General features: G+C 50.9%; 2 protein-coding genes across 2 annotated transcripts in view; one reads left to right on the top strand and one right to left on the bottom strand.

Moving 5' to 3' along the window:
• LOC139673816 (zinc finger protein 850-like) overlaps nucleotides 1-14,457 on the bottom strand; it is a 554,262-nt gene extending 539,805 nt beyond the window's left edge. The window contains 1 exon segment of the mRNA XM_071559637.1: nucleotides 13,847-14,457. Within this exon segment, the coding sequence (XP_071415738.1) occupies nucleotides 13,847-14,399 (553 nt within the window). The 5' untranslated portion in view covers nucleotides 14,400-14,457.
• Nucleotides 5,570-10,139, top strand: LOC139674257 (olfactory receptor 10AG1-like). Its single transcript, XM_071560445.1, has 2 exons — nucleotides 5,570-5,581; nucleotides 9,225-10,139. The coding sequence occupies exons 1-2, from the start codon at nucleotides 5,570-5,572 to the stop codon at nucleotides 10,137-10,139; spliced, it is 927 nt and encodes a 308-aa protein (XP_071416546.1).
• Nucleotides 14,458-24,330: the final 9,873 nt, after the last annotated feature.

The following is a 24,330-nucleotide window of genomic DNA, read 5'->3' as shown; positions in this document are numbered from 1 at the left end:
ACAAAAGGGCGGGAGGGATGCGGGCTCTGATGACTCACCTGGAAATGTGGGCTGCAAAAGGGGACAGGGACTCCTCCTCTCCCTCTCAGAGAAAGAAAAGCCAGGGTGGAAGGTGGTGGTTCTTTGTAACTCCTCCACAGCTGAAAGTCTGCAGTCAATCTAAGGTAGCAGAGACTGCTCTCTGTCTCTGCACAGCACTGCACCGGACATGCCGAGCTGATGGGGGAAGCTGAACTAAGAGAGCCCCAAATGCCTCTGCAAGACCAGCAAAGAATGGAGCTCTTACCCACACTGCAGCTGAAAGCAGCAGAGAACTGTCACAAAAAAACCTGAAAAAAACCCCTTTCTCCATCCCCACCCTACTCCATCTCCCCCAGGAATCAAATTGGAATGCCCATCAATTAACCATTCTATTGTTAGCCAGCCCCAAGGGTGGGCACTGGGGGGCAGGGCTGCAGCCTCCAAAACCTTCGTGTTGGTAGAGAGAAAAAAATGGAGGAAAGTTCCAAACATATAACAACAGGACGGCCTTCCCAAAGCTGGGACCCACAGCAAAGTGTTTCTCTTTCCACCCTCATGGGCACCCACAGCCTGTCCTGCTCTTCTCCTGGCACATCCCATCTCCCCACAGAGCCTTTCCCCGGGGGAACACGTCTGTGCCGGCCTGACCAGCCATTCCTGCAGCCCCTCCCTGTGCTCCCCACAGCCCCCGAGCTGGAGGTGCTGCTCTGCAGGGCACAGGGGCTGTGGTGCCCGGGGCCATGGGGGGGCTCTGCTGGGCTGTGCTGGTCAGGCTGGGAGGCAGAGCCAGCTGATGGTGGTTCCTGCCACTGACCCCCTGCTACACAAGCTCTTGTGTGGCCATGGAGGGTGCTCAGAGGGGCCCTGCCCTGTTCCAGTGCTGGGAGATGGGTCTGGAGGCTCCACTGGATCCAGCCTATGATCCATGAAGAGAAAATTATCATTTGAAAGAATGCCTCTCCTGAACTCACTGTAGTCCCTGTGGTTGAAGAGCCGTTTTCCAGTTCACACCAAGACTTTAAAATTTTATCTCTGGATCACACCAAGCTGAACAGGCTCATGATCAGTGCCAAAACTTTCCTGCTGACTCCCTGCACAAATTGTCCTTGCAGGTCCCCTGAGTTCTCCTGGCAGCTCCCAAGTCTGTTTGGAAAAACATTCACCTGCCATCAGCCCTGTCACAAGCCATGGAAACCCAGGATGGATCATCATAAACCATTTCCTGTCTGCATGGACACTGGTCACCAGCAAGCAAAACCTGAAGCAGAACTAAGTCCCTTGAGGACCAAACTGGGACAATCATCTAATCACACTGAATCCCAGGGAGGACAAAGCAGCACAAGGAGCCTCTTGAATGTCTCTTCCTTTGGCATGTTCTTAAGAACAACTCTGGAGGAAGCCTAAAGCCTTCCTGCCCTGCCCTCAGGAGAAGCCCTTTCCTGATGGAGCTGCTGTTGTGCAGCCCAGCTGTGTCCCAGCAGTGCCCATGGCCTGTCCCTGGCTGTGAGCCCAGGATGGACACACAGCAGGATGTGACCAACCTGGCAGAGGACCAAGGCTTTGGACCAACACAGGGGCTCAGAAGGAGAGTGTGGAAGTGGAAAAGGCAGCTCTGAACAGACCCCTCCTCTCTGTAAACATGCACTGTCCTGCAGTGACCTGTCCTTTGTGAATGCCTAAGAAGGATCAAACAAGTGACTCCACAGTCCTTTATTCTCATTTAGACAGTCTCTGGGTCAAATACAAAAGGTAGACACTGGATTTGAATAGAGATTAATTAAAAAGATTAATTGTGCACAAACTCTTGACAAGATGAACCAATGCCCCCCATCAAAATGCTGAGAAGGCAGGATGGACTTGAAATGAGTTCCATTCTGAATACTATGCAGAAAACAAAAGTTAGTGTCATGCATCTGGAGAGCATCTGGTCATCATTTTCCTCACAGCATCCTTGAGCTCCTGGTTCCTCAGGCTGTAAATGATGGGATTTATTGCTGGAGTCACCACTGAGTACAGAACTGACAGGGCCAGATCCAGGAATGGGGAGGAGATGGAGGGAGGCTTCAGGTGGGCAAACACACCAGTGCTGACAAACAGGGAGACCACGGCCAGGTGAGGGAGACACGTGGAAAAGGCTTTGTGCCGTCCCTGCTCAGAGGGGATCCTCAGCACAGCCCTGAAGATCTGCACATAGGAGAAAACTATGAAAATGAAACAACCAAACAATAAACATGCACTAACCACAATGAGCCCAAACTTCCTGAGGTAGGAGTGTGAGCAGGAGAGCTTGAGGATTTGTGGGATTTCACAGAAGAACTGGCCCAGGGCATTGCCCTGGCACAGGGGCAGGGAAAATGTATTGGCTGTGTGCAGCAGAGCATTGAGAAAGCCACTGGCCCAGGCAGCTGCTGCCATGTGGGCACAAGCTCTGCTGCCCAGGAGGGTCCCGTAGTGCAGGGGTTTGCAGATGGCAACGTAGCGGTCGTAGCACATGATGGTGAGGAGAGAAAACTCTGCTGAAATGAAGAAGACAAAGAAAAAGAGCTGTGCAGCACATCCCATGTAGGAGATGGTTGTGGTGTCCCAGAGGGAGTTGTGCATGGCTTTGGGGACAGTGGTGCAGATGCAGCCCAGGTCTGTGAGGGACAGGTTGAGCAGGAAGAAGTGCATGGGGGTGTGCAGGTGGTGGTCGCAGGCTACGGCGCTGATGATGAGGCCGTTGCCCAGGAGAGCAGCCAGGGAGATGCCCAGGAAGAGCCACAAGTGCAGGAGCTGCAGCTGCCGCGTGTCTGCCAATGGCAGGAGGAGGAAGTGGCTGATGGAGCTGCTGTTCGACATGAGCTTCCCCTGGGCATGGAGCACTGTTCAAGAAGGAAAAGATAGAGACTATTTAGGACAGACTTCTAACGGAAAAATCAGCCCATAGCTCATAGAATTTCCCGTCTACTTCACTAATTTTGGATTCATTTTCTCTCTCTGTGCTTACTATGCTGCTCAAAAAGAGTTAGTTCAGCCCTGCTGCAGTGGGCACATGGAGACTGGCTCATGAAAGTTCCAGAAAGCCCAAGGGATGGCAGGTGTAACAGAATTAAACTATCTGCTCTTATTGCAGAAGATTCTGGACTGCAGAAGACAAGCTTAGCTGAACTTAATAGTGATTTTGTCAGAGTATTGTTCTACTTGTTTCCCTTAATTTTTTTCTACAGTCATATCTGTCACATGCTAATTTTAGGTGTAAATATTCTAATTTTTGGTTAATGAAAATGTGAACATTTTTAGGATGGGATAGGTAATATTGCTTAGCTCTCAGTGTTTTAGTTCATAGTCAGCACAGATAGATACAGTGTCGAATGCTCTGTTTCCCATCTGCCCTGCACTTCCATTTGTGGTGCCTCAGAGCTGATTAAAGAGAAAAATATCTGTGCAGGTTCTGATGGCAATGTCAGAGCAACCCTGAGGAGAGTGGAAAAGGGACACTGATGGTGCCTGTAGGGCACAGTGTGGTGATTTCTCATATTGCCTGTTTTATTCAGTTCTAATTGTAGAAGATGGAGAATTTTTGTGCCTGCGGCTGGACCGAGAAATTAATTTCTGTGTCCCATTGCCTACCTGGGCAAGCCAGAGCAGAAGACATAAAGAGCAGTATCAATTCCAGTCATGTGTCACAAAACTTTCTGTGCTTCTTTAAAACTCCATTCTTGAATGTCCTGTTGTGATTTGGAGCTGTGAGCAGCCAGCCACCTTCAGCACCCTGAGAGTGGAAGGAACCTGCCATCACCTATCATGGTTTGTTCCTTCTCCCCCAGCCCTGTGAGCAGCTCCTCAGGCTGGCTGAGAGCTGACCCTGCCAGGCAGCAGAGTCCCTGCCCCAGCACAGCACCCTGGGCTGCAGGACCCTGCTCTGCACACCAGCCCTGGGCACCCCTGGCTGCACACCCAGCTCCACAGCTATCCCGAAGTGTCCCCCAACAGCCCCCTCCTCACACATCCCATCAGCTGGGGCTGGGCCAGCTTTAGGAGATGCCTCCAGGAGCTGCCCCTGCATTGCCCTGCACCCACAGACTCACCGTGTCCAGCACTGCAAAGATTTCTCCTCCAAGAGCTCTGAGTCATCCTCCCAATGCTGAGCCCCTTTAAGCTCTGTCTGTGCCCTGCTGGTGTCCCTGAGCTGCCCTGGCAGTGCCCTGAGCCCTGCTGGGCTGTGCACAGGAGCTGCTCCTGGGCAGAGCTGTCTCTCTGCAGCGCTGCCCGCTTGCCAGGAGCTCCCTGCGTGCCAGGAGCCCAGCCCAGCTCAGCAGCACAGCAACAGCCCAGGGCATTTAATGGCCCTCTGGGGGATTTGGTGCTGAGTCCCTGAACATCAGACCATGAGGAAAGTTACAGGAACCTCTTGAGAAACAAAAGTCAGATTCAAACTTTAAAATTGCTTGTAGTGCTAATGAGTCCCACTGAGGGACACAACTGAGAAAACATCCCCAGGATTTTTTTGGAGCAGAAACATGGAGGCAGTGATGACAGGTCAGAGAATCACAGGATCATCATGGTTGGGAGAAACCTTCAAGATCTTCTAGTCCAACTGTCAACCAGCACCCCATAATCACCCCTAAATCGTATTCGAAGGTGCCACATCCAAGCACCACCTGAGCACTTGGCGATACCACCATCTACCTGGGCTACTTATTTCATTGCCTAAGCACCCTTTCACTGAATAAAAGTATTATTTAATATCTAATCTTAATCTTGACCTATGCAATTCAAGTCTCTTTCCTCTCTTTCTGTCCCAATAGGTTTGGCAGAAGAGAGGGAGACCCCTGCTCACTAAGACCTCCTTTTGGGTCTTTGTAGAGAGCAACAAGGTCCTCCCTGAGCCTCCTCTTCTCCACACTCAAGAACACCAGTTTCTCAACCAACATGTTTTCCAGACCCTTCCCCAGCTGCATTCCCTTTTCTGGACATGCTTCAGCCCCTCAATGTCCTTTTTGCAGTGAGGGGCCCAGAACTGGACATAGCACTGAAGGTGGGGCCTCTCCAGTGCCCAGTACAGAGGGACAGTCCTGCCCTGGTCCTGCTGGTCACATTATTCCTGACACTGGCCAGGATGTCTTTGGCCTTCTTGCCCACATGGGCACACTTGGGGTCACATCCAGCCACTCTAAAGCAGCATTCCCAAGACCCTTCCTGCCGAACAGGTCTCAGGGAACTTTGCCCCAGCCTGGAGCATTCCAAGGGGTTGTTGGTACCCAAGGACAGGACCTGACACTTGGTCTTATTGATCCAGCTTGTCCAGATCCCTCTAGCAGATCCACAGTCACACCCACCTTGGTGTTGTCCATGAATTTACTGAGGGTGCACTCGATCCCCTTGTCCAGATCCTCAATAATGATGTTAAACAGGACCAGCCCCAACACTGAGCCCTGGGGAACCCCACCAGTGACCAGCCCCACATGGATTTAGTTCCATTCCCCACCACTCTCTGGGCCATCAGACAGTTTTTCATCCAGCAAACAGTTCCCTCATCCCAGCCATGAGCAGCCAGTTTCTGCAGGAGATGCTGTGGGAGGTGGTGCCAAAGGCTGTACTGAATTCCAGAGAGACACATCCACAGCCTTTCCCTCATCTCCTGAGTGGGTCTTTTTGTCACAGAAAGAGATCAGGTTGGTCAGGCAGGATCTGCTTTTCTCAAACCCACACTAGTTGGGCCTGATCCCCTGGTTGTCCTGTTTGTGCTGTGTGATGGCACTCAGGATGATCTGCTCCATGGACTTTCCTGGCTCCAAGGTCAGCCTAACAGGCCTGGAGTTTTCCAGATCCTCCTTGCAACCCTTCTTGTGGAGGGCATCACATTTGCTGATTTCCAGTCAGCTGGGACTTCTCCAGTTCACCAGGACTGCTGGGCAATGAGTGTAAGTGGATTGGCCAGCTCTTTCTCCAGCTCCCTCAGTACCCTCAGGTGAATCTCATGTGGGCCAGGGACTTGTGGGGTCTCAGTGGCACTGAGCATATACTCCTGGATTATGGGGACTTCACTCAGACCCCCATCACTTGAGGACAACTGAGTCTGGACACTTTCCACTGGACTACATTTCTCATTCAACCCTGGCCCTTGTAAATACTCTCTCTGCATCTTTCTTGTTGGATCTTGAGGTCCTGGAAGGCCACAATTAGGTCTCCCCAAGACCTTCCCTTCTCCAGGCTGAACAATCCCAATTCTCTCAGCCTTCCCTCATGGCAGAGCTGCTCCATCCTTCTGATCATCTTGGTGCCTCCTCTGGACTCGCTCCAACAGCTCCATGTCCTTGCTGTGCTGGGACCCCAGAGCCGGAGGCAGCTCTGCAGGTGGGGCAACATCCAACCAGGTGTGTTCCAGCAAGGACAGTGTGGAACCCCATGGAAACACCACAGAACCTGCTGGAACCAAGGGGCCCATCTGACATGTGGGGTCTCATGGAATCAAAGGAACCCTGAGAAACTGTGGAACCTCATCAAATCCAGGGGTAATTGTGACACTTCAGGGTCAAATGGTCATTGTCAAACTGCAGGGTGTCATGGAACCAAAGGAATTCTGAAGCACCACAGACCTCATGGATCCAAGGGGCCCCTGACACACTGCAGATACCTACGGAGCACAAGGAACCTGAGGACAACATGAGATACCATAGAAGCAAAAGGCCATTGTGACACTGCAGGGAGTTATGGAGCTGAAAAGGCAACCTCATTACCAGGACAGGCTCCTCATGGACTCACTGGAGGAGATCATTGGAGGCCATGATTGCACAAACCTCTCAAAAACTCAGTATCAAAAGGAAAGCCCAACTAGCCCTAAAAAACTGAAGCACTTTGAAGAACTAATGAGCTCCACTGAGTGTCATTACTGACAAAACCTCTCAAGGGACTAATTAAAGCAGATAATTGGAGGCTATAATTCCATAAATCTCTCATGGACTTAGTGTCAAAAAGAAAACTTTAATAAACCTTGAGTACCTTGAAGCATTAATGAGCCCCACTGAGTGTGGTTATTGACAAAAGAATCTCAAGGGATTCTCTACAGCAGGTCACAGGAAGACAAAATTGCACAAACCTTTCAGAGACACAAAGTCAAAAGCAAAAGCCAAAGCTGTTTGAAAAACCTGCAGGTCCTTGAAACATTAAGGAGCCCCCCCTGCCCCCAGGGGCCATTCCTGACAAAGCCTCCCCAGGGACTCCTTCCAGCAGATCCCTGGAGACCACGATTGCAGGGAGGTAAAGGCTCTGTGCAGGCAGCTCTGATGCTGAGAAAAGCCTGGCTTGGATGAAGATTCCTTTCTTCCTTTTCAGACTTCCTTCAGCTTTAGGAAGTGCTGTCTGTGGGACTGGCACCCCAGAACAAGGGCTCTGGCAGATTGCTGGGAGCAAAGACAGCCTGCTCTGGGCTCCACCCATGATCTTGGCAGCTCTGAGACACCTGAGAGTTAAAAATAGTAGGCTGTAACTTTGAGAACATTTGGCTACAAGCAGGGATTGCTGGTATGTGGATAACCTGCATGGAAATGTTTGCTTTGAGTTAAAGCATTACATTAAAATAAATGTGAGTATCTCAATGTCTTGGGTTGCAATGAGAATATTTATTTTTTTCTGTATATTTGTATCATTCAGTTGGTAGTTTAGGAAACAATCATGTGGTGAGTTTACTCTCATGTGAAGTCTGATTTTATATTGTAATTTTTGAGTCACATCTCAATGAGACAGATAAAACTCACAGGAAAATGGCACAAGTACTATGGGAAAATAAGCAAAGTATTAGGACCATGTGTTTGTGTGAATTCAGGATTTTCTCTTGAAGAAATGCCCTGTGCTAACTGGACACTTTATTGCATGTTCTCTGACCTGCTTCTCATCAGTAATACCTCAGAGTTTAAGAAGACTTCTCCAAGGGTGTTGCTGGTGGCTGAGAGATGCAGCAGCATCCTCAGTCCTCACCTGGGAGAGGATATTCCCTCCCCAGGCCAAACTGAGTTTCTGAAACACCTCTCAGCTGAGTTGTCACATCTTTAGAAGAAACCTGTGATGGAGGTGCTGCCTTGTAGCTCACACCCTGTCTGTGTGCCCTGCAGGGAGTCTCTGTGCTCTGGGAGGGTGGGGAATGCAAAGGAAAGGCTCAGCTCCCCAGGCAGCAAGAACATTGCTCTGCCTCTCTGGGGGCTTGCACGGGTCTGCAAAGTGTTGCAGGGCTGGGATCAGAGGGAATGAATCTCTGGCTGGATTTGTAAGGGGTCAGGAATCCAAGTGACAGAGAAGGAAGGTAAGGAATGTTGAATTATCTGTGATTCATCCAGAAATTATAAAAGCCTGACCTGCACAGGAAAGTTGGATATTGTGGGGAAATCACCCACTTTGAAGCATTTCTTCCCTAAATGACTTGAAAACTGCATTGCTGAAAAGGGGCATTGTTTGCACCAACCTGTGTCTTAACACCATGAAAACTTTTTATTTAGACATAAACTGTTGCTTATCTGTCTTGCTAAAATGCTCTGGGGATGCATCAGAGTCACCTGATTCAGTGGAAGAGAGATGCCCCTCCCCAGGTAAAAGGGAAGGATTCAGATCTACAACAGTCTCCCAAATCTTTGTGGTCTGACAGAGCACCAGGGGGTGAGCTCTTACATGTGAGGAGAGCTGGGATTAATCTCTCTGCCTAAGGCCTAAGAACTGAGTCATGCCTTGCCTTGCAGTGTTAGGATTGCCTCTCCTCTCCGAGCCTTGCCTTGCTTTGTCTTCCCCATTTTCATCACTTTCCTGCTTTTTCACCCTGTTTCTACTCAATGTTCTAACATTAAATGCATCTCTAAAGATCTGGACAAGGAATGTAAACAACAGGGTTTTGCAAGGGGCTGGTATTTATCCATTTCCTTCCTTTTCTCTTTTATCCCCAGGCATCCTATTTAATAAAATCACCTCTGAAAAAGCAAGGCAAGATTCTCTTCTCTCTGTGGCATCGCCGGGTCCTGCAGGCTCAGGGATTCTGTTCCTCCCTCCCTCTGCAATCCTCCCTGCAGCAAACAGCCCTGTTAGATTTCCAGCTCTCCTGCAGCCACCTGTGTGTGGTGTTTGGAGTCTTTCTCTGGCCTTCAGGTGCGTGTGGTGGCAGAGGGGCCACCAGCACCCTCTGAGAGCTGCTGCTTGGATTGCTCTGCAGAGGGAAAATGTCCCAAAGGAGAGGCTTGGAGAACCACACCGTTGGATCTGGATTCGTTCTTCTGGCATTTTGTGACCACTCCAGCCTGCAGGGCCTGTGCTTCACTGTGCTCCTGGTCATCTACCTGGTGGTGCTGGCAGGGAACAGCCTGATTGCCCTCATCACAGTGCTGGACTGCAGCCTGCACAGCCCCATGTACTTCTTCCTGAGGAACTTGTCCTTCCTGGAGATCTGCTACACCTCAGTCACTCTGCCAAAAATGCTGGTGGGTGTCCTGAGGGCAGATGGCAGGATCTCCTTCCTTGGCTGTGCTGCCCAGCTGTATTTCCTGGTCCTGTTGGGCAGCACCGAGTGCCTTCTCCTGGCTGCCATGGCCTACGACCGCTACGTGGCCATCTGCCACCCCCTGCACTACCCCCTGGCCATGAGCAGGGGGCTCTGCACCAGGCTGGTGCTGGGCTCCTGGGGGGCTGCCACACCAGTACAGGTAGGGCAGACCTACCAGCTGTTCACTTTGCCCTTCTGTGCCTCCCACGACCTTCGTCACTTCTTCTGTGACGTCCCTCCACTGCTGGACCTGGCCTGTGCAGACACATTCTGGAACCAAGTGGTGCTGCACACCATCATCCTGGGGTTTGCAGTTCTTCCCTTCTGCCTAATAGTTCTGTCTTACATTCAAATTATCAGGGCAATTCTGAAAATCCCCTCAGTTCTGGGCAGGCACAAAGCCTTTTCCACCTGCTCCTCACACCTCATGGTGCTGACACTCTTCTATGGCTCAGCCACAGTCATCTACTTAAAGGGACACTCCAGGGATTCCGGAGATCCTGACAAATACTTTGCCTTGTTTTACACAATTGTGACTCCCATGTTTAACCCTCTCATCTACAGCCTGAGGAATAAGGAAGTGAGAATTGCCCTGAAGAAACTTCTGTGGACAAAGTGATCCCACAGTGGATCCCAAACACAACAACTCTGTCAAGCTGTGTCTGACCAATGTCATGTGAGGTAGAAATAGTGCAATTGTGGCCAGTCATCAATGAGCCCCAGAGGGTGAGACAACCCATGAGGAGGTGACTCCTCTTGGATTTGAGCAATCACTTCCTAGACCTCATGGACTATGGGCAGTGTCCCTGCATGGAATCAGCTTCAAATGTTAAAAGATATGAAGGGCAACTTCCCCTGCTGTGATGTCTTGCACTGAGATCTGTAAAGCTGGACTAATTTATCATAAAGAATAAAAAATTATAATTTAAAAACCCATCAAGGGAAGAATTCAGCACTGGAATAGCATCCCAGACACCTGTGGAGTTTCCATTTGTCAAGGTTGAGCAATGTCAGCCAGTACCTGAGCACTGCACAGTCGCTCACTCCCTTCTCATCAGTGGGATGGGGGGGAGAGTCAGAAGGGTAAAAGTAACAAAACTTCTGGGTTGAGTTAAAGTCATGCACACATTCAGATCCAGGGGTCTCCAGGCTGCCAAAGAGCCATGAGGTCCCACACTGTCCCAGGGGCTCCCTGGTGACCTCCCAGGGGTCTCTGGGGGTGACAAAGAGCTCTGTGGTCAGAGGCTGTCACAGCAGTTCCATGGTGACATCCCAGGGGACTTTGGGCTGCTCCAGCACCAACCTGTCTCAGGCACTCACAGGGCCTCCAAGGGACATTCCAAGGGTCTCCAGGCTGCCAAAGGACAGGGAGGTCACAGACAGTCACAGGGGCTCCGTGGGGACATTCCAAAAGTCTCCAGGCTGCCAAAGGACAGAGCGGTCACAGACAGACACAGGATTCCTGTCACAGGCACAGAGGGAGCTGCAGGCATAGTCTCCTAGAAAAGGTCCCGTTCAGTCACATGATGCAAAAAGGACCCCCAACACCATCAGAGACCCCTAGTGCCTCCCAGCACCCCCTGGGTTTCTAAAGTCCTTCTCCCAGAGGAGCCTGGAAGTGGCTCCCAGCCCCAGACTTTGTCAATGGTTTCTGTGTAAAGGATTATACAGGTGAGACTGAACCTTTGTACAACTTTGTCCTGCCCAATCAAGGATGGAACACCAGATAAACTTATAGAAATGTATATGATTTACTATGGTAATGATCAGACAAAAAGATCTGACTCAGATTTATTCACTAGACAGCACAGAAGCTGTAGGAACTATTATCATACACTGCACTAGGAAGCAATATTGAAACAATTGGATTGAAGCAAAACCAATCATTAAGCAGAGAGTGATGTCACTCACCAAGACCAACGACCCTGGACAAAGCTCTTTGGCTCAGCCTCAAGGAGTGACCCTGAGGGGCATCCCCGCTCCAGGCAGGAACCTCCACACACCCCCCAAGAAGGGATATGTCAGAAGACCCAATCTCTAAAATTTAGGCCTGGGCTTTTATAGTAGAAAGCGCTGGCCTGTCAGTCAGGTGTGTCCAGGCTGTGCCAGCTCAGCAGCTTTGGAGTTCTCAGGGGTGCAACTTGTTAGTTCCTTTATCCAGGGATTTCCCAGCTCTGCCACATCTTCCCCTTCCTCTCAGGATGTTTCACTTTGGGAGTATTGGTTGACTCAGGCCGCTTTCAGCTTTGTTCAACCCCAAAAGCAGGGTGACCCCCTTCTTCATTTCCCACTGGGGGCTTTGCAAACAGGGCCTTGTAGTAGTTATTTTCCCCCATTCCAGGCAGACCATCCTGCTACAGGACCCCCAAGATGCCCCTGCCCAGTTACCCACCTCTCCTTTCCTCACTATACCACTCCTTTTCCATTGTCCCAACAATCCCAAATTCCCCACACAGCTCAGGTTGGGGGTGTCCCCCCCTGCTTGGTTTTGGGGTCTAAGCCCATTTCTGATCATTTTGGGGGTCCAAAGCCTTCCTTTTCCTCCCTCTCCCCTCCTTTTCCTGTAAGACTTCAAACCCCACCTCCCTCAGAGTGTGGTTTACAGCTGTCCCCCTCGCACTAAATTTGGGTGTCCCAACACCCCTTTTGAATTGTCCCCCCAATCCCCAACCTCCTTCCCCCATTCCTGGTTTTGGGGGTTCCCACTCCCTTTGCAGCCTCACACCCCCTTTTTACCCCTTTTCCCCCTCAGTTTCCACTGCCCCACCCCCACTTTCCCCACCCCCTCCCCCAAGAGCTCCTCACCCTCAACCAGGGGGGCTCCCAGCACCACCAGTGCCACCAGTATGGCCCCAGCTCCTCCCAGTCCCAGCATCAGGCTTTAAAATCAATATATATTGGTGATAAGTAAAGTGTTATCCTTAAATCACACTTGGCCAGCATTTATCAAAGTTGTCTTAAGGTATTTTTGTGGCAAGAACTTGTGAAAAGTACCAGAACTTCAAGTTTTGATAAATAAACTCTGATCTGCCTCAGTGAACAAAACCTGGAAGAGAGAGATGGGTGGTTGAGGCTGAACATCTGGAATGCAGAACATACAGACCACAGGGACATTTTGCAGAAACCAAAAGATAAAGAAGAGGCTAAAAATGACCCAGTATTTATTTTGGAAAGTCCCTACCCAAGAAAAAAGATACTGAAAACACTAAAATATAATGTAAAAAGCAAGAAATCGATAACCAACAGAGGAGAGACTACTAATTAATGAAAGGGAATTATGTAATTTAGAACCAATGAACATTTGATTTATTTGTTTGCTGAAAAATGTATAAATAGGTAAAAAAGTCTTCTCTTGGTGTCTCTGTGGAAGCTGCAATTTTGTCAGTCAAAGCCAGAATAAAGGAACGTCTGACTCTTCAACACTGAAAAGATGGTGTTGAAGGTTTTATTACCCCAATGGTTTCCAAGGATTTCAGTAACATTATAAAGGCAGAGTATGGGAGAGGTGGTGCTGGACATGGGGTCAGCTGTCAGCAAGATAAATGTTTATTTAGTATTTCTATCTGCACAGGAACACGTGTGGTGGAACCAGACCCCAGTGCCTCCACTTTTCAGGGGATGGAATGCTGATGGTTCATGGCTCCAACATTATCCAGTTGCAAAAGCAGAGGGTACTTTGCTGCCCATGGGCAAAGGAACCACCCAGGGGCAGAGGGAGTTACACCCACCCCTGGAGGGGACAGGCTGGGCTTGGAGCCAGGGAAGGGAAGGGTTATTTTTATGCTTTTATGTCACTATAGACAGGAAACAAAACTGCTCCAAACCTACTTTACATGCAAACAAAACTGTTCTAAATCCTACATATACATATATATTGATAAAGTAAATGTAATCTGCCCCAAGGGTTGGGTTAACAAGAACCTGGGTCAGCCTCACCTTCAGGGGGGTCAGGGCAGGTGCTGTACAAGGGGGAAGCTTCTGACAGCCGCTCACAGCACCCATCCCTGGAGACCCCTCACTACAAAATCTGGCCACACAAACCCAATGCACTGTCCAGTATGGATCACCTGGAACGTGGGTCACCAGGTCTCTGCTAAACAGGCCTCATCAAGAATGTTGGTCATCAACTCTTTACCCAACTTGTGTCGCCAAGTCTGTGACCAACATGGGTCACTGTGGATCATTCAACGTGGGTCGTCCAATGGATGATGGAGTTGGAGCAGCGGATGAAGATGTTCCTGCAGTTGGGGCACTTGTAGGTCTTCCTTTACCGGTGGGTCCGTTGGTGTTGAGTAAAGTTACTTCTAAAGTTGAAGCTCTTTCCACACTCCCCACACTCATAAGGCCTCTCCCTGGTGTGGATACGCCGGTGGATGGTGAGGGTGAAGTTTCGGTTGAAGCTCTTCCCGCAGTCGGTGCAGCAGAAGGGCCTCTCCTCTGTGTGTGTGCGCTGATGTCTGAGGAGAGTTGAGCTCCTCTGATAACTCTTCCCACACTCCTCACACTTGTAGGGTCGCTCCTCTGTGTGTGTCTGCTGATGTTTGAGGAGATCTGATCTGCTCATAAACATCTTCCCACACTCCCTACACTTGTATGGTCTCTCCCCGGTGTGGTTGCGCCGGTGCTTGATGAGGGTGTCGTTGCGGCTGAAGCTCTTCCCGCAGTCCGTGCAGCGGAAGGGCCTCTCCCCGGTGTGTGTGCGCTGATGTGTGAGGAGATGCGAGCTGGTCTGAAACAGCATCCCACACTCGGAACACTCGTAGGGATGTTCCCCGGTGTGGATCATCTGATGGCGAATCAGGCTGTAGCTCTGGCTGAAGCTCTTCCCACATTCCAAGCACTTGTAGCGCTTCTCCTTTGTGTGAAGCTGCTGCTGCATCACCGGGTCGGAGCTCTGGCTCAAGCTCTGACTGCCTTCCCAGGAGATGGAGGGTTTCTCCTCTTTGGAGCACCCTGTCCTGAGTTTGGAGCTCCTCCTCCTATGGGATCTCCATGGATTTTCCTCCCCAGTCACTTCCTGTGCTGTGGAGCCACTCAAATCGACCTCTGCCAGCAGGTTCTGCCGGGGGGATTTGTCCTCCGTGCTCTCCGTGCTCAGCTCGGGGCCTGGGGCAGGAAGGAACAAGGGCAGGCAGGGCATTTGTCTCCAGCCCACAGGGAAGGCCAAGGACATCCCCACAAACCCGGCCCCGGCAGGACGGCGTCGGCAGCGGGGTTGTCCTGCAGCCGGGGCCATGCTGGGCTGGAAGATGCAGCACAAGAGAGGGGCAAAGGGGCACTGACTTCCTCCTCACCTGCCTCGGGGTCCCGCAGCATCTTCCTCTTCCTCACAGCCTCCTCCTCCATCCTGACAAGCTTTGGGAAGGAGAAATCCTGGCTGGGGGGAAGAAACAAGGTGTGAGTGCCTTGATGTCACAGGTTCACGTAGGTGGGCCTAAATTTGAGTTTTTGAAGTTCAGACTAGGCCTGGAGCTGTCAGCTGATCTAAGCTGGGCTAAGCCAACAGCTGTCTCCTCCTAGCCAGTAGTATTTTATTCCATACCATATTACGACATCATTTTCCAGGGCAGTAGAGTCAGTGTGGGAGTGGTTTGGTCAGTCACCCCACAACCTTCTTGCTGGGAGGATACACGGTGCAGTCCCAGGGAGATGGGGAGGACCAGGCCCAGCACTGGCCCAGCAGTTGTTTTGGGAAGTAAAATGTTTGTTGTGGGTTCTTCTCTCCCTGTTCGGGTCTGGCTTTCTGGGGACTGAGTCTTCTAAGATAATTTGGGGTTACAATAGTGAAATTTGTGTGGCTATTGGGAAGTAAGGAATTGTTCCTTGTTGCTTTTAACTTGTGTGAGTTTGAATTTGTACTTTTCTTCTAGTTGTCTTTTTCCGTCTGTAAAATACATGTAGTTTTAGCACAGATGTGGCCATAAGGTTTTTTTCCCCTTCCCCTTTCTTTTCCTCCCTTTCCTTGGTGTTGGAAGGGAGGCTCTGACTCTCTGTCTTGGAGGGTTGGCAGTTTGGCAGCTCAAACCAAGACACTTGGCTTGGGGATCCTCTTGCCCAAGTTCATGTCTAGAAGTCACTGGGCATCTTGTGACGCTAAAAACCTTTAAAACACCAAAATTCAGCCCCAAACAACCTTTGATTATACTGGCAGTAACTGGACATGACTGGGAACATCTGGGCAATCTCTGGAACCACACTGGTGGTGATTGGGAACAAGTGGGACTATGCTGGCAGGGAACTGGTACCACACTGGGGGCAACTGGAAGTAAGTGGGAGTGGCTGGGTCTGTAGTAGTGGCTACTGCACTCCCTTTGCGAGCCATCCCACCTCTTCCAGCCCCAACACCCCTCTTTTCCTTGACTCTGGGACCCCTGGGACTCTTGCATTTTCCAGATCAGAGACATCCCTTTTTTGCAACACTGGAGAACATCTTGAACCCCTTTTTTCTGGCCATTCTGGGTCTCCCTACCCAAGGACACCTCTTTCCCCCACATGGGGGTGCCTGGGCCCCCCTTTCCTGGGCACAGGGTCCCCATGGACCCCCCATCCCAGTTCTCCAAGCCCCTACACCCCCCCTTTCCTTGGCCCTACAACTCCCCAAAAACCCCCTTACGCAGAAATGTGTCGCACCTGCACCCCCAAGATTCAGCCCAAAACACCAAGATTCAGCCCTAGAAAACCCTGCTAAGAGCTCCCCCTCTTTGGTCTCTCCACTTTGAGGCTCTGGAGGTCCCTCCTTTTTTGGGTCCCCGATTCGGGGTCCCAGGGGGGTCCCCCCTCTCCAGGCTGCCAAGGAAGGGCCTGACCCAGGCACACCAACACCCCAAGGAGGGTCCCTGCATCTCCCCGCCCACCAAGGGGCTCTGCCAGGAACCGACACTGGGACCCCCAAAAACAACTCCTGGGGACGCCCAATAGCCCCCAAGGGGCATTGGCGGCTCAGCTTTGGGGTCCCTCAAGCCCCAACCATCCCCCCAAACACAACCCAACCCCCGAGAGCCCCCCCAGGCTATTCGGGGCTCAGCTCGGGGGTCCCGCAGCACTTTGTCGGGGCCCTTTGCCGTCCCTGTGTGCAGCTCTGGCCCCGCCCCGTGACAGCCCCAGAGCGGGCTCCAAGGAGCGGCACATCCTGGTGCCCTTGGGGGCTTTGGCCGGGCCCATCCCGGCTCTCGTGTTCCATAGCACAGCCCTCATGGCCCTTGCTGGGGCAGCGGGGGCACTGTGCAGTTCGGGGGACCCAGCCTCTCTTTCCCCTCTCCCCTTTTCCCAGCCTGTTTTCCCGCTCACCCGAGAGTTCCTGGCGCGCAGTCGGAGGTGTGGAAAAGGAGGAGCGTGGGTGTCCCCTCCCCTTGTCCTGGGGGTGTTCCTGGGTTGGCAGCGCCCATTCTGTTGGAAGGCGGTCCCGGCGGGGCGGCCGGAGCGGGTTTGGGAGTGGGTGTGGGCGCCGGTGTGAGAGAGAACAGGTCTACCCGCATGCTGCTGACACTACCAGGTCTACCCATGGATGCCCAGGCGAGGGAAGGAGACCCGCGCCTGAAACAGGGCCGGCGGAGACAGCAGGTTTCCTCGCTGAGCTGAGGGACCAGGTCTATCCGCCATGCTGAGAGAACAGGTCTACACGCCGAAATGAGAGCACTTAATCTGCCGAGCTGAGAAAGAACAGGTCTACCTGCCGGTCTTGGAGAGAACAGGTCAACCCGCCAGACTAAAAAGGCTTTCCGCCGGACTGGGAAAGTGAACCAGTCAACCCACCGGACTAGGAGAGAGACCAGGTCTACCTTCCAGACTGAGCAAACAGGTCTACTAGCCATACATAGAAGAGATCTAGCCGCCGGTCTGAGGAGTACCCGGTGGACTGGGAGAGAGAACAGGTGTACCTAGAGACTTAAAGAGAACAGTTCTATCCCCGGGACTGAGCAAACAGGTCTACCCACCAAACTGAAAGGTACCTACCTGAATGATAGAGAACAGGTCTACCAAGGGGCTTTAAAACCTGTCGAGTTTAAAGAGAACAGGTCTATCCGCAGGGCTGAGAACATTCTCTCCCCTGCTGATATGTTCAAGCAATGTCCCGTTTGCACATGTTATCAGTCTGGCTGCAACACCTAATTAACATCCTGATGGTGAGGCAACCACTGGACTCAAATGACTGTCAGTCAATCCCTTTATACTATAAACATCCAGTCCTGTTTCTCAGTGGCAGGTTCTTCCAAGGTAACCCCTCCTGGGGGCGATGTGTGCTAAGGTCACTCCTGGAGGCTGAGAGCAGAGATCTCCCCAGCAGCCTTGGGCTGTCTGAGCTACATCGATTGCTAATTAATAATTATTTCCTTTTTGGTAACTTTAGTACAATTGCTTCAAGAATTGCTTGAGGACAGTGCACTGTCCTGTCTTATACCATAGTTACTGAAGTTTTAGCATTTATATTGTGTAGTAAATAATTTTGATTAGCATCTTATCATTTCTAATAATAAGTAATTCTTTTGTTATAAACTTTGTCTAAGCTTCCACTCCCCCCTGCCCCATAGTGCCCCCTCCCCTCAGCACCCCAGCACCCCACAGCAGGTTGGGAGCTCAGGGAGCCACCCCTGAGTTCCCTTTTCCAAGCCCCCTCTGCCCACCCCCCCTTTCCCAGCTTTATGCCTATTCCCCCTGTTTTCCATCATCCTCTCAATAACCAGCCCCTCCCAAGATCAGTTTGGGGGTCACAGCTCACACTTTCCCTCTTCTCCAATCCCTTACACATCATTCCCCCAATGCCCAGTCACCTCCCAATGAGTTTTGAGGGTCCCACCCTCTCCTTTTCCCTGCTCTTCTCACCTCTCCAACTTCTTTCCCACCATGGGTGGCAATGCTGTGAGGAGTCAGCTGGGCCTCAGCATCTCCAGAGGCCCGTGGCTGGGAAGGGGCTGCCAGGTCACATCTGTCACCTCCCTGACAGGCAGCAGCAGCCTTGGGCACCCAGAGGCATCTGAGCCACCTGTGCACACACACTGAGAGCTGCCCCAGCTGAGAGTCCCTCTCAGGGGCCCTGAGGAGCTCTGGGCTCTGGCAACACAAACCTGCTGGAGTTTCAGAAGGCAAAGAGGCTTGCACAGAGCCTTTGTCTCCCTGCAATCAGGGCCTCCAGGGATCTGCTCTAAGGAGTCCCTGGGGAGGCTTTGTCAGTGCCTGCCCTCAGTGGGGCCCATTTATCTTTCAAGGGACTTGGAGTTTTCCTTCTGAATTCTTGAGCAGCTTCTTCAGTCTTCTCTCAGCACCTCAGGACCATGAATGCTGCTCCAAGTACACAGTGGGGATCATTAAAATACAGGAAAAATAACTTATTTCCCTTCCTTTAATTGTCTGCAGGTGTTCAAGACTTCTACAGCTGATTTCATTTCTTTCCTATTTCAGTTGGGGAGGAAGATTTCAAGGTGGACCTCACAAAACATTATATTCTTGTTATAAAATGGAATTATCTACAGAGGCTTGAAATGCAAGAGGGTCAGGGTGAAAAGGATTTGGAAACAAGAAATAATGGGGAAAAGGCATTAGCACTACTTAATTATTGACCCGTATAACAGTTATCAAGGGATTCCACAGCATTTGCTACAATTTTAATGATGACTTAATTATAGATTCACAACAACATTCACACCACGGTAAATTCACACACACACCGGCAGAGATGTGTGGACACATGAGTATCTGTGTGTGTAGAGGTGCCCATCCAATATTCTCTTTGTTGTCAGTGAAACACTCACATCCCATCCCTTTCAATGGGGAGGAGGATGCAGCACCACAGAGGCTTCTAAGAAAGATGGGGACAATCTTTTTGTAGGGCCTAGACATAGCTGGGGTAAGACAAGAGATAATGTCTTTAAACTAAAAGAGGGCAGATTTGGCCTGGATAGAAAGAAACATTTTTACAGTGAGGGTGGTGAAACACTGGCACAGGTTGCCCAGAGTGACAACGCCTTATCCATGGAAACTTTCAAGATCTGGTTGGACAGGACACTTAATAACCTGAATTGAAGATATCCTTTCTCATTCTTGGGGGCTTGGACTAGATAAACTTCAAAGATCCTTTCCTACCAAAACTCTTCATTCATCATTCTACTGCATCCAAGTCTGACAAGGCTCACCAGTTTCAGACCCAGCTCAGCATCACCTTTGCTGGTCCAGGTGGCAGCTCTGCTAAAAAGCTGCTGCAAAGAACTTCCAGTCCTAAAGGAGCTTTTGTGCTTTGCTGAGCTGTGACTGTCAGGGGCTGGGGGTTGGCTTTTGGCTGCCAAGTACCCACCAAGGCACTCTCTCACTCCTCCTTCTTCTTCCCAAACCTTAGTGCCTGCAGGGTGGTTTCTCTCACATTTCCCTCACTCCTCCCTCATTTACACCACCCTGGATTTTATCCTTTTTTGAAGGGTTGTCACAGAGATGCCACTAAAATTGCTGATTTGCTCAGCTTTGGGCACTGGCTGGTCCATTTTAGAGCCACCTGAAACTGGCTCTCTCTGACACTGACTCAACTCTTGATCTCTTCTTACCTAAGTCAAACTTGCAGCCCCCTCACTGCTACCCAAATTGATACACAGGGTCATTAATGTCCCCAGTAACACATGAGGTCACTGATCCCACTAATCCCTCAGGCTGGTTAAACAAGACTTTGTCCTCTGCCTCTCCCTGACTGCAGGTTCTTTCTGTCAGAGCAGAGATGTGCTGGAGCCCAGCCCTGCTTTGCTCCAGAGCCTGCTGGGGTGGGTGGCACATGGCAATGGGAGAGGGACTGAGGTGCCCCTGAGCAGAGCAAACCCTGCTGTGCCCAGGGCCAGAGAGACACAGGGCTGGCCTGTGCAGCCTGGCAGGACAGGCCTTGGCTGCCTCTGGTGTCTGTGTCAGCGTGGAGGGCCTGGAGGCTTCAGGTGAGTCCGATGTGCAGGAAGGACAAGATGCTGATGGAAATGGCCTTGGCTTTGGACATCCTGTGATCCAGGAACACTGTGAAAATCATTGGTGTGTTCCTTGACTGCGTCAGCAGACGGATGGCTGAGGGTTATGAAGCCTTGGAACAGAATTTCCAGGGAAGTGGTTGAGTCACCACAGAATCATAGAATTGTTAAAGTTGGAAAAGACCTCTAAGATCAGGGAGTCCAATCATTAACCTGGCACTGGCATCTTCACCACTGAAACATGTCCCCAGGTGCCACATCTCAGTGTTTTTTGAACCCTTCCAGGGATGGTTCCTGTAGGACACCAGGTTTGAGCTATGAGCTCATCCAAGGGGTTTGACTTTAGAAAACATACAAGGCACCAAAAATATCCACCCCTCCTTTTGATTATTTTTTTGTTTTAATAAGCCTTCAGTTCTTTTAATACCTTCAGAGAGACCACAATGGAGAAGATGCTGCACACGTTTTCTCAGGAGGACAAATAACACACTTTTACTGGTGAACCTTAAAATTCAGGGGAGCTTGGCAAAAGTTTAAAGGGCAACATTCAACCAGAACAGAGCATTCCACAGAGCACTGACTCTTTCACTGATGGTTTCTTAACAAGACAAGCCCCTGAGAATAATTTACTTTTAAATTTTCACATCTTCTGTGGTTAATTTATCAGATAAAAGAAGTATATTCAAACTGAATTTCTTATACTATAAAGAAAAAAAATACGTCTTTTTTGTGGCCTGTTTATTTTTCCTGTTTATACATTAATATCAGCAATCCCCCACTGTTATTAATCCTGAGTGTCTCCTAATTCAGTGTGAATAGATATGAAAATCAAGACCCTTTTTGTCTGACAATCCATCAGACTTTATCCCTAATCCCCACCCCACCATTTCCCTCATCACACCCCTGGCACTCAAAGCAGCCTTGTGGAATCTGAGCTTCCTCCACTAAAGGCTGGACCTGCAGGTTTCAGCTCCTTGGCACCAACTCCCACCTCCTGCACTTGGAGAAAGAGCTGCAGGAGACACACAGGGATGTTCATTTATTGTCAGCAAACATAACCAAAGGAAGGCACAGCTCAGTAAAAAGTAAAAGTCCTTCCTCTGATGTATATTAAGTCTACATTGCATTCTCTGAAGTCCACTTGCCACAAAAGGAAGCCTTAGATCAATGGGAAACACTTTCTGTGTCAAGCCCAAATCCCAAGGTCCCCTCAAACACTCCCTGTCCCCAATTCTGCCCATATTTGCTCTTTCACAAGCAAGTCACACTCAGAGGTCACAAGGTCCCTTGGTCCACAGAGAGAGGAAAAGTGAAAAAGTGAATGAAATTACCTATTGTACAGAGCTAAATATGCACTTATCCCAATATTCTGGGGATACAGGAACTTTATCAAACATTCTCTGCAACATCTGTTCACTGGGGAAAAAAATCTGCCTAGATGGCCAAGCCCAAGGACTGGTGGGGAATGGAGTTACACCCAGGGGTGTTCCCAGGGATCAGTACTGGGGTCAGCTCAGTTAAACATGTTTATCGATGATCTGGATGAGGGGATTGAGTGCACCCTCAGTCAGTTCACGAATCACACCAGGCTGAGTGGGATTGCTGATCTGCTGGAGGGCAGGAAGGCTCTGCAGAGGGGTCTGAACAGGCTGGATCGATGGGCCCAGGTCAAGTGGATGAGGTTCAACAAGGCCAAGTGCTGGGTCCTGCCCTGGGGTCACAACCACTCCAAATCCTTCACCATGCCCTGAACCTGAACCCCACAGCCTGTCCTGTGTCTCTAATCCCTTCATTTTCAAGAACTCTGTTGGACAATGGAGCTCTGTGCTCTGGATGTGGGACAAGATCCGAGTGCCACTGGAGTGGAACCACAACCCATCAGGTTTGTGCTCATTAGGGGATGAGGAATGGGTGACAGAGGCACAGAAAATCTCCCTTCATTGCCCACAGTACAAATTAAACAGGATACAATTTCTAAACTCCGCAGCTCTTTGTGCAGCTTTCCTCAGCCACAGCAACCAGGATAAGCCACGTCCTTGCTGTGCTGCTCACACAGCCCAGGGTGCTCCTGGCCTCCCTTGCTGCCAGGGCACACGGCTGCCTCCTGCCCAGCTCCTGCCCACCCACAGCTGCCTTACAGGGCTGCTCCCAGCCAGGCAGCTCCCAGCCTGTGCCATGGCCAGGGCAGTGCCCTGCAGGGGCACACACTGCCATGTGTCCCTCTGCCATTGCAGGAGGGTCCTGCCAAGACAGGATCTACTCATCCCTGAAGCTTTCCCTGAGCACAGAGGTCTGAGAGACCTTTCCAATGAAGACTCAGGCAGAGAAGCCATGGAGTCCCTCAGCCCCACAGCAGTGTCTGCTGGAATTAAATCCCCCTTCCCATCCCACAGCAGCCCTGCATTTCCCTCCTTCAGCCTTGGTCTCCAGCAGAGCCACTGGGGCTCTTTTGGCTCTTGACTTTTCCTGCAGCCACCAACTCCAGGGGAGCTTTGCCTTCCCCACAGTCCCACATGCACAGCTGAGACCATGCCCAGGAATTGTTTCTTTGTTCCTGGCCCTGCTGTCACCCCCTGGCAAATGTTCCATGGCCCCTTTGTGCCCCACTGCCCCACAGCTGGTCCCACAGCTCCCTGTGCAGCCCCAGCCCAGGGCAGGAGCATCCATGGTGGGGAATGGCCCATCTGTTGACATGCCTGGGGCAGTACTTGGCCTTGGTCACAAGACTGGACTAACAAACTGGGATAAAATGAATAGTTACTATTTTTTTTTTAATAACAGTAAAGTTAGGAGAAAAAAGGAAAACTGTATAAGAGGAGAGACTTGGTCTCTCATGAAATGCACTGGGTGTCACTGACAGAGCAAAGCAGGCAGCCTCTTCCTGCTAAAAAGCATCCAGTCATCATTTTCCTCACAGCATCCTTCAGCTCCTTGTTCCTCAGGCTGTAGATGAGGGGATTCACTACTGGAGGCACCACCGAGTACAGAACTGCCACCACCAGATCCAGGGATGGGGAGGACATGGAGGGAGGTTTCAGGTAAGAAAATGTGCCAGTGCTGAGAAACAGGGAGACCACGGCCAGGTGAGGGAGACACGTGGAAAAGGCTTTGTGCCGTCCCTGCTCAGAGGGGATCCTCAGCACAGCCCTGAAGATCTGCACATAGGAGAAAACTATGAAAATGAAACATCCCATAAATAAAAAAAAACTAGCCACAAGAAGCCCAAGTTCCCTGAGGTAGGAGTGTGAGCAGGAGAGCTTGAGGATCTGAGGGATTTCACAGAAGAACTGGCCCAGGGCATTGCCCTTGCACAGGGACAGGGAAAATGTATTGGCTGTGTGCAGCAGAGAGTAGAGAAAGCCACTGGCCCAGGCAGCTGCTGCCATGTGGGCACAAGCTCTGCTGCCCAGGAGGGTCCCGTAGTGCAGGGGTTTGCAGATGGCAACGTAGCGGTCGTAGCACATGATGGTGAGCAGGGAAAATTCTGTTGTGATGAAGAGCATAAAGGAGAAGACCTGTGCAGCACATCCCATGTAGGAGATGGTTGTGGTGTCCCAGAGGGAGTTGTGCATGGCTTTGGGGACAGTGGTGCAGATGCAGCCCAGGTCTGTGAGGGACAGGTTGAGCAGGAAGAAGTGCATGGGGGTGTGCAGGTGGTGGTCGCAGGCTACGGCGCTGATGATGAGGCCGTTGCCCAGGAGGGCAGCCAGGGAGATGCCCAGGAAGAGCCACAAGTGCAGGATCTGCAGCTGCCGCGTGTCTGCCAATGGCAGGAGGAGGAACTGGCTGATGGAGCTGCTGTTGGGCATTTGCTGCCTCTGGAAGCAGAGGCACTGTCAAAGGAGGAAATAAGAGTGACAAGTCAGGGGAGAGGGTTCT

The sequence above is a fragment of the Pithys albifrons genome, chromosome 7 (genome assembly GCF_047495875.1).
Source record: "Pithys albifrons albifrons isolate INPA30051 chromosome 7, PitAlb_v1, whole genome shotgun sequence".
Lineage (NCBI taxonomy): Eukaryota > Metazoa > Chordata > Aves > Passeriformes > Thamnophilidae > Pithys > Pithys albifrons.
This window is presented reverse-complemented; position numbering and strand designations above follow the sequence as displayed.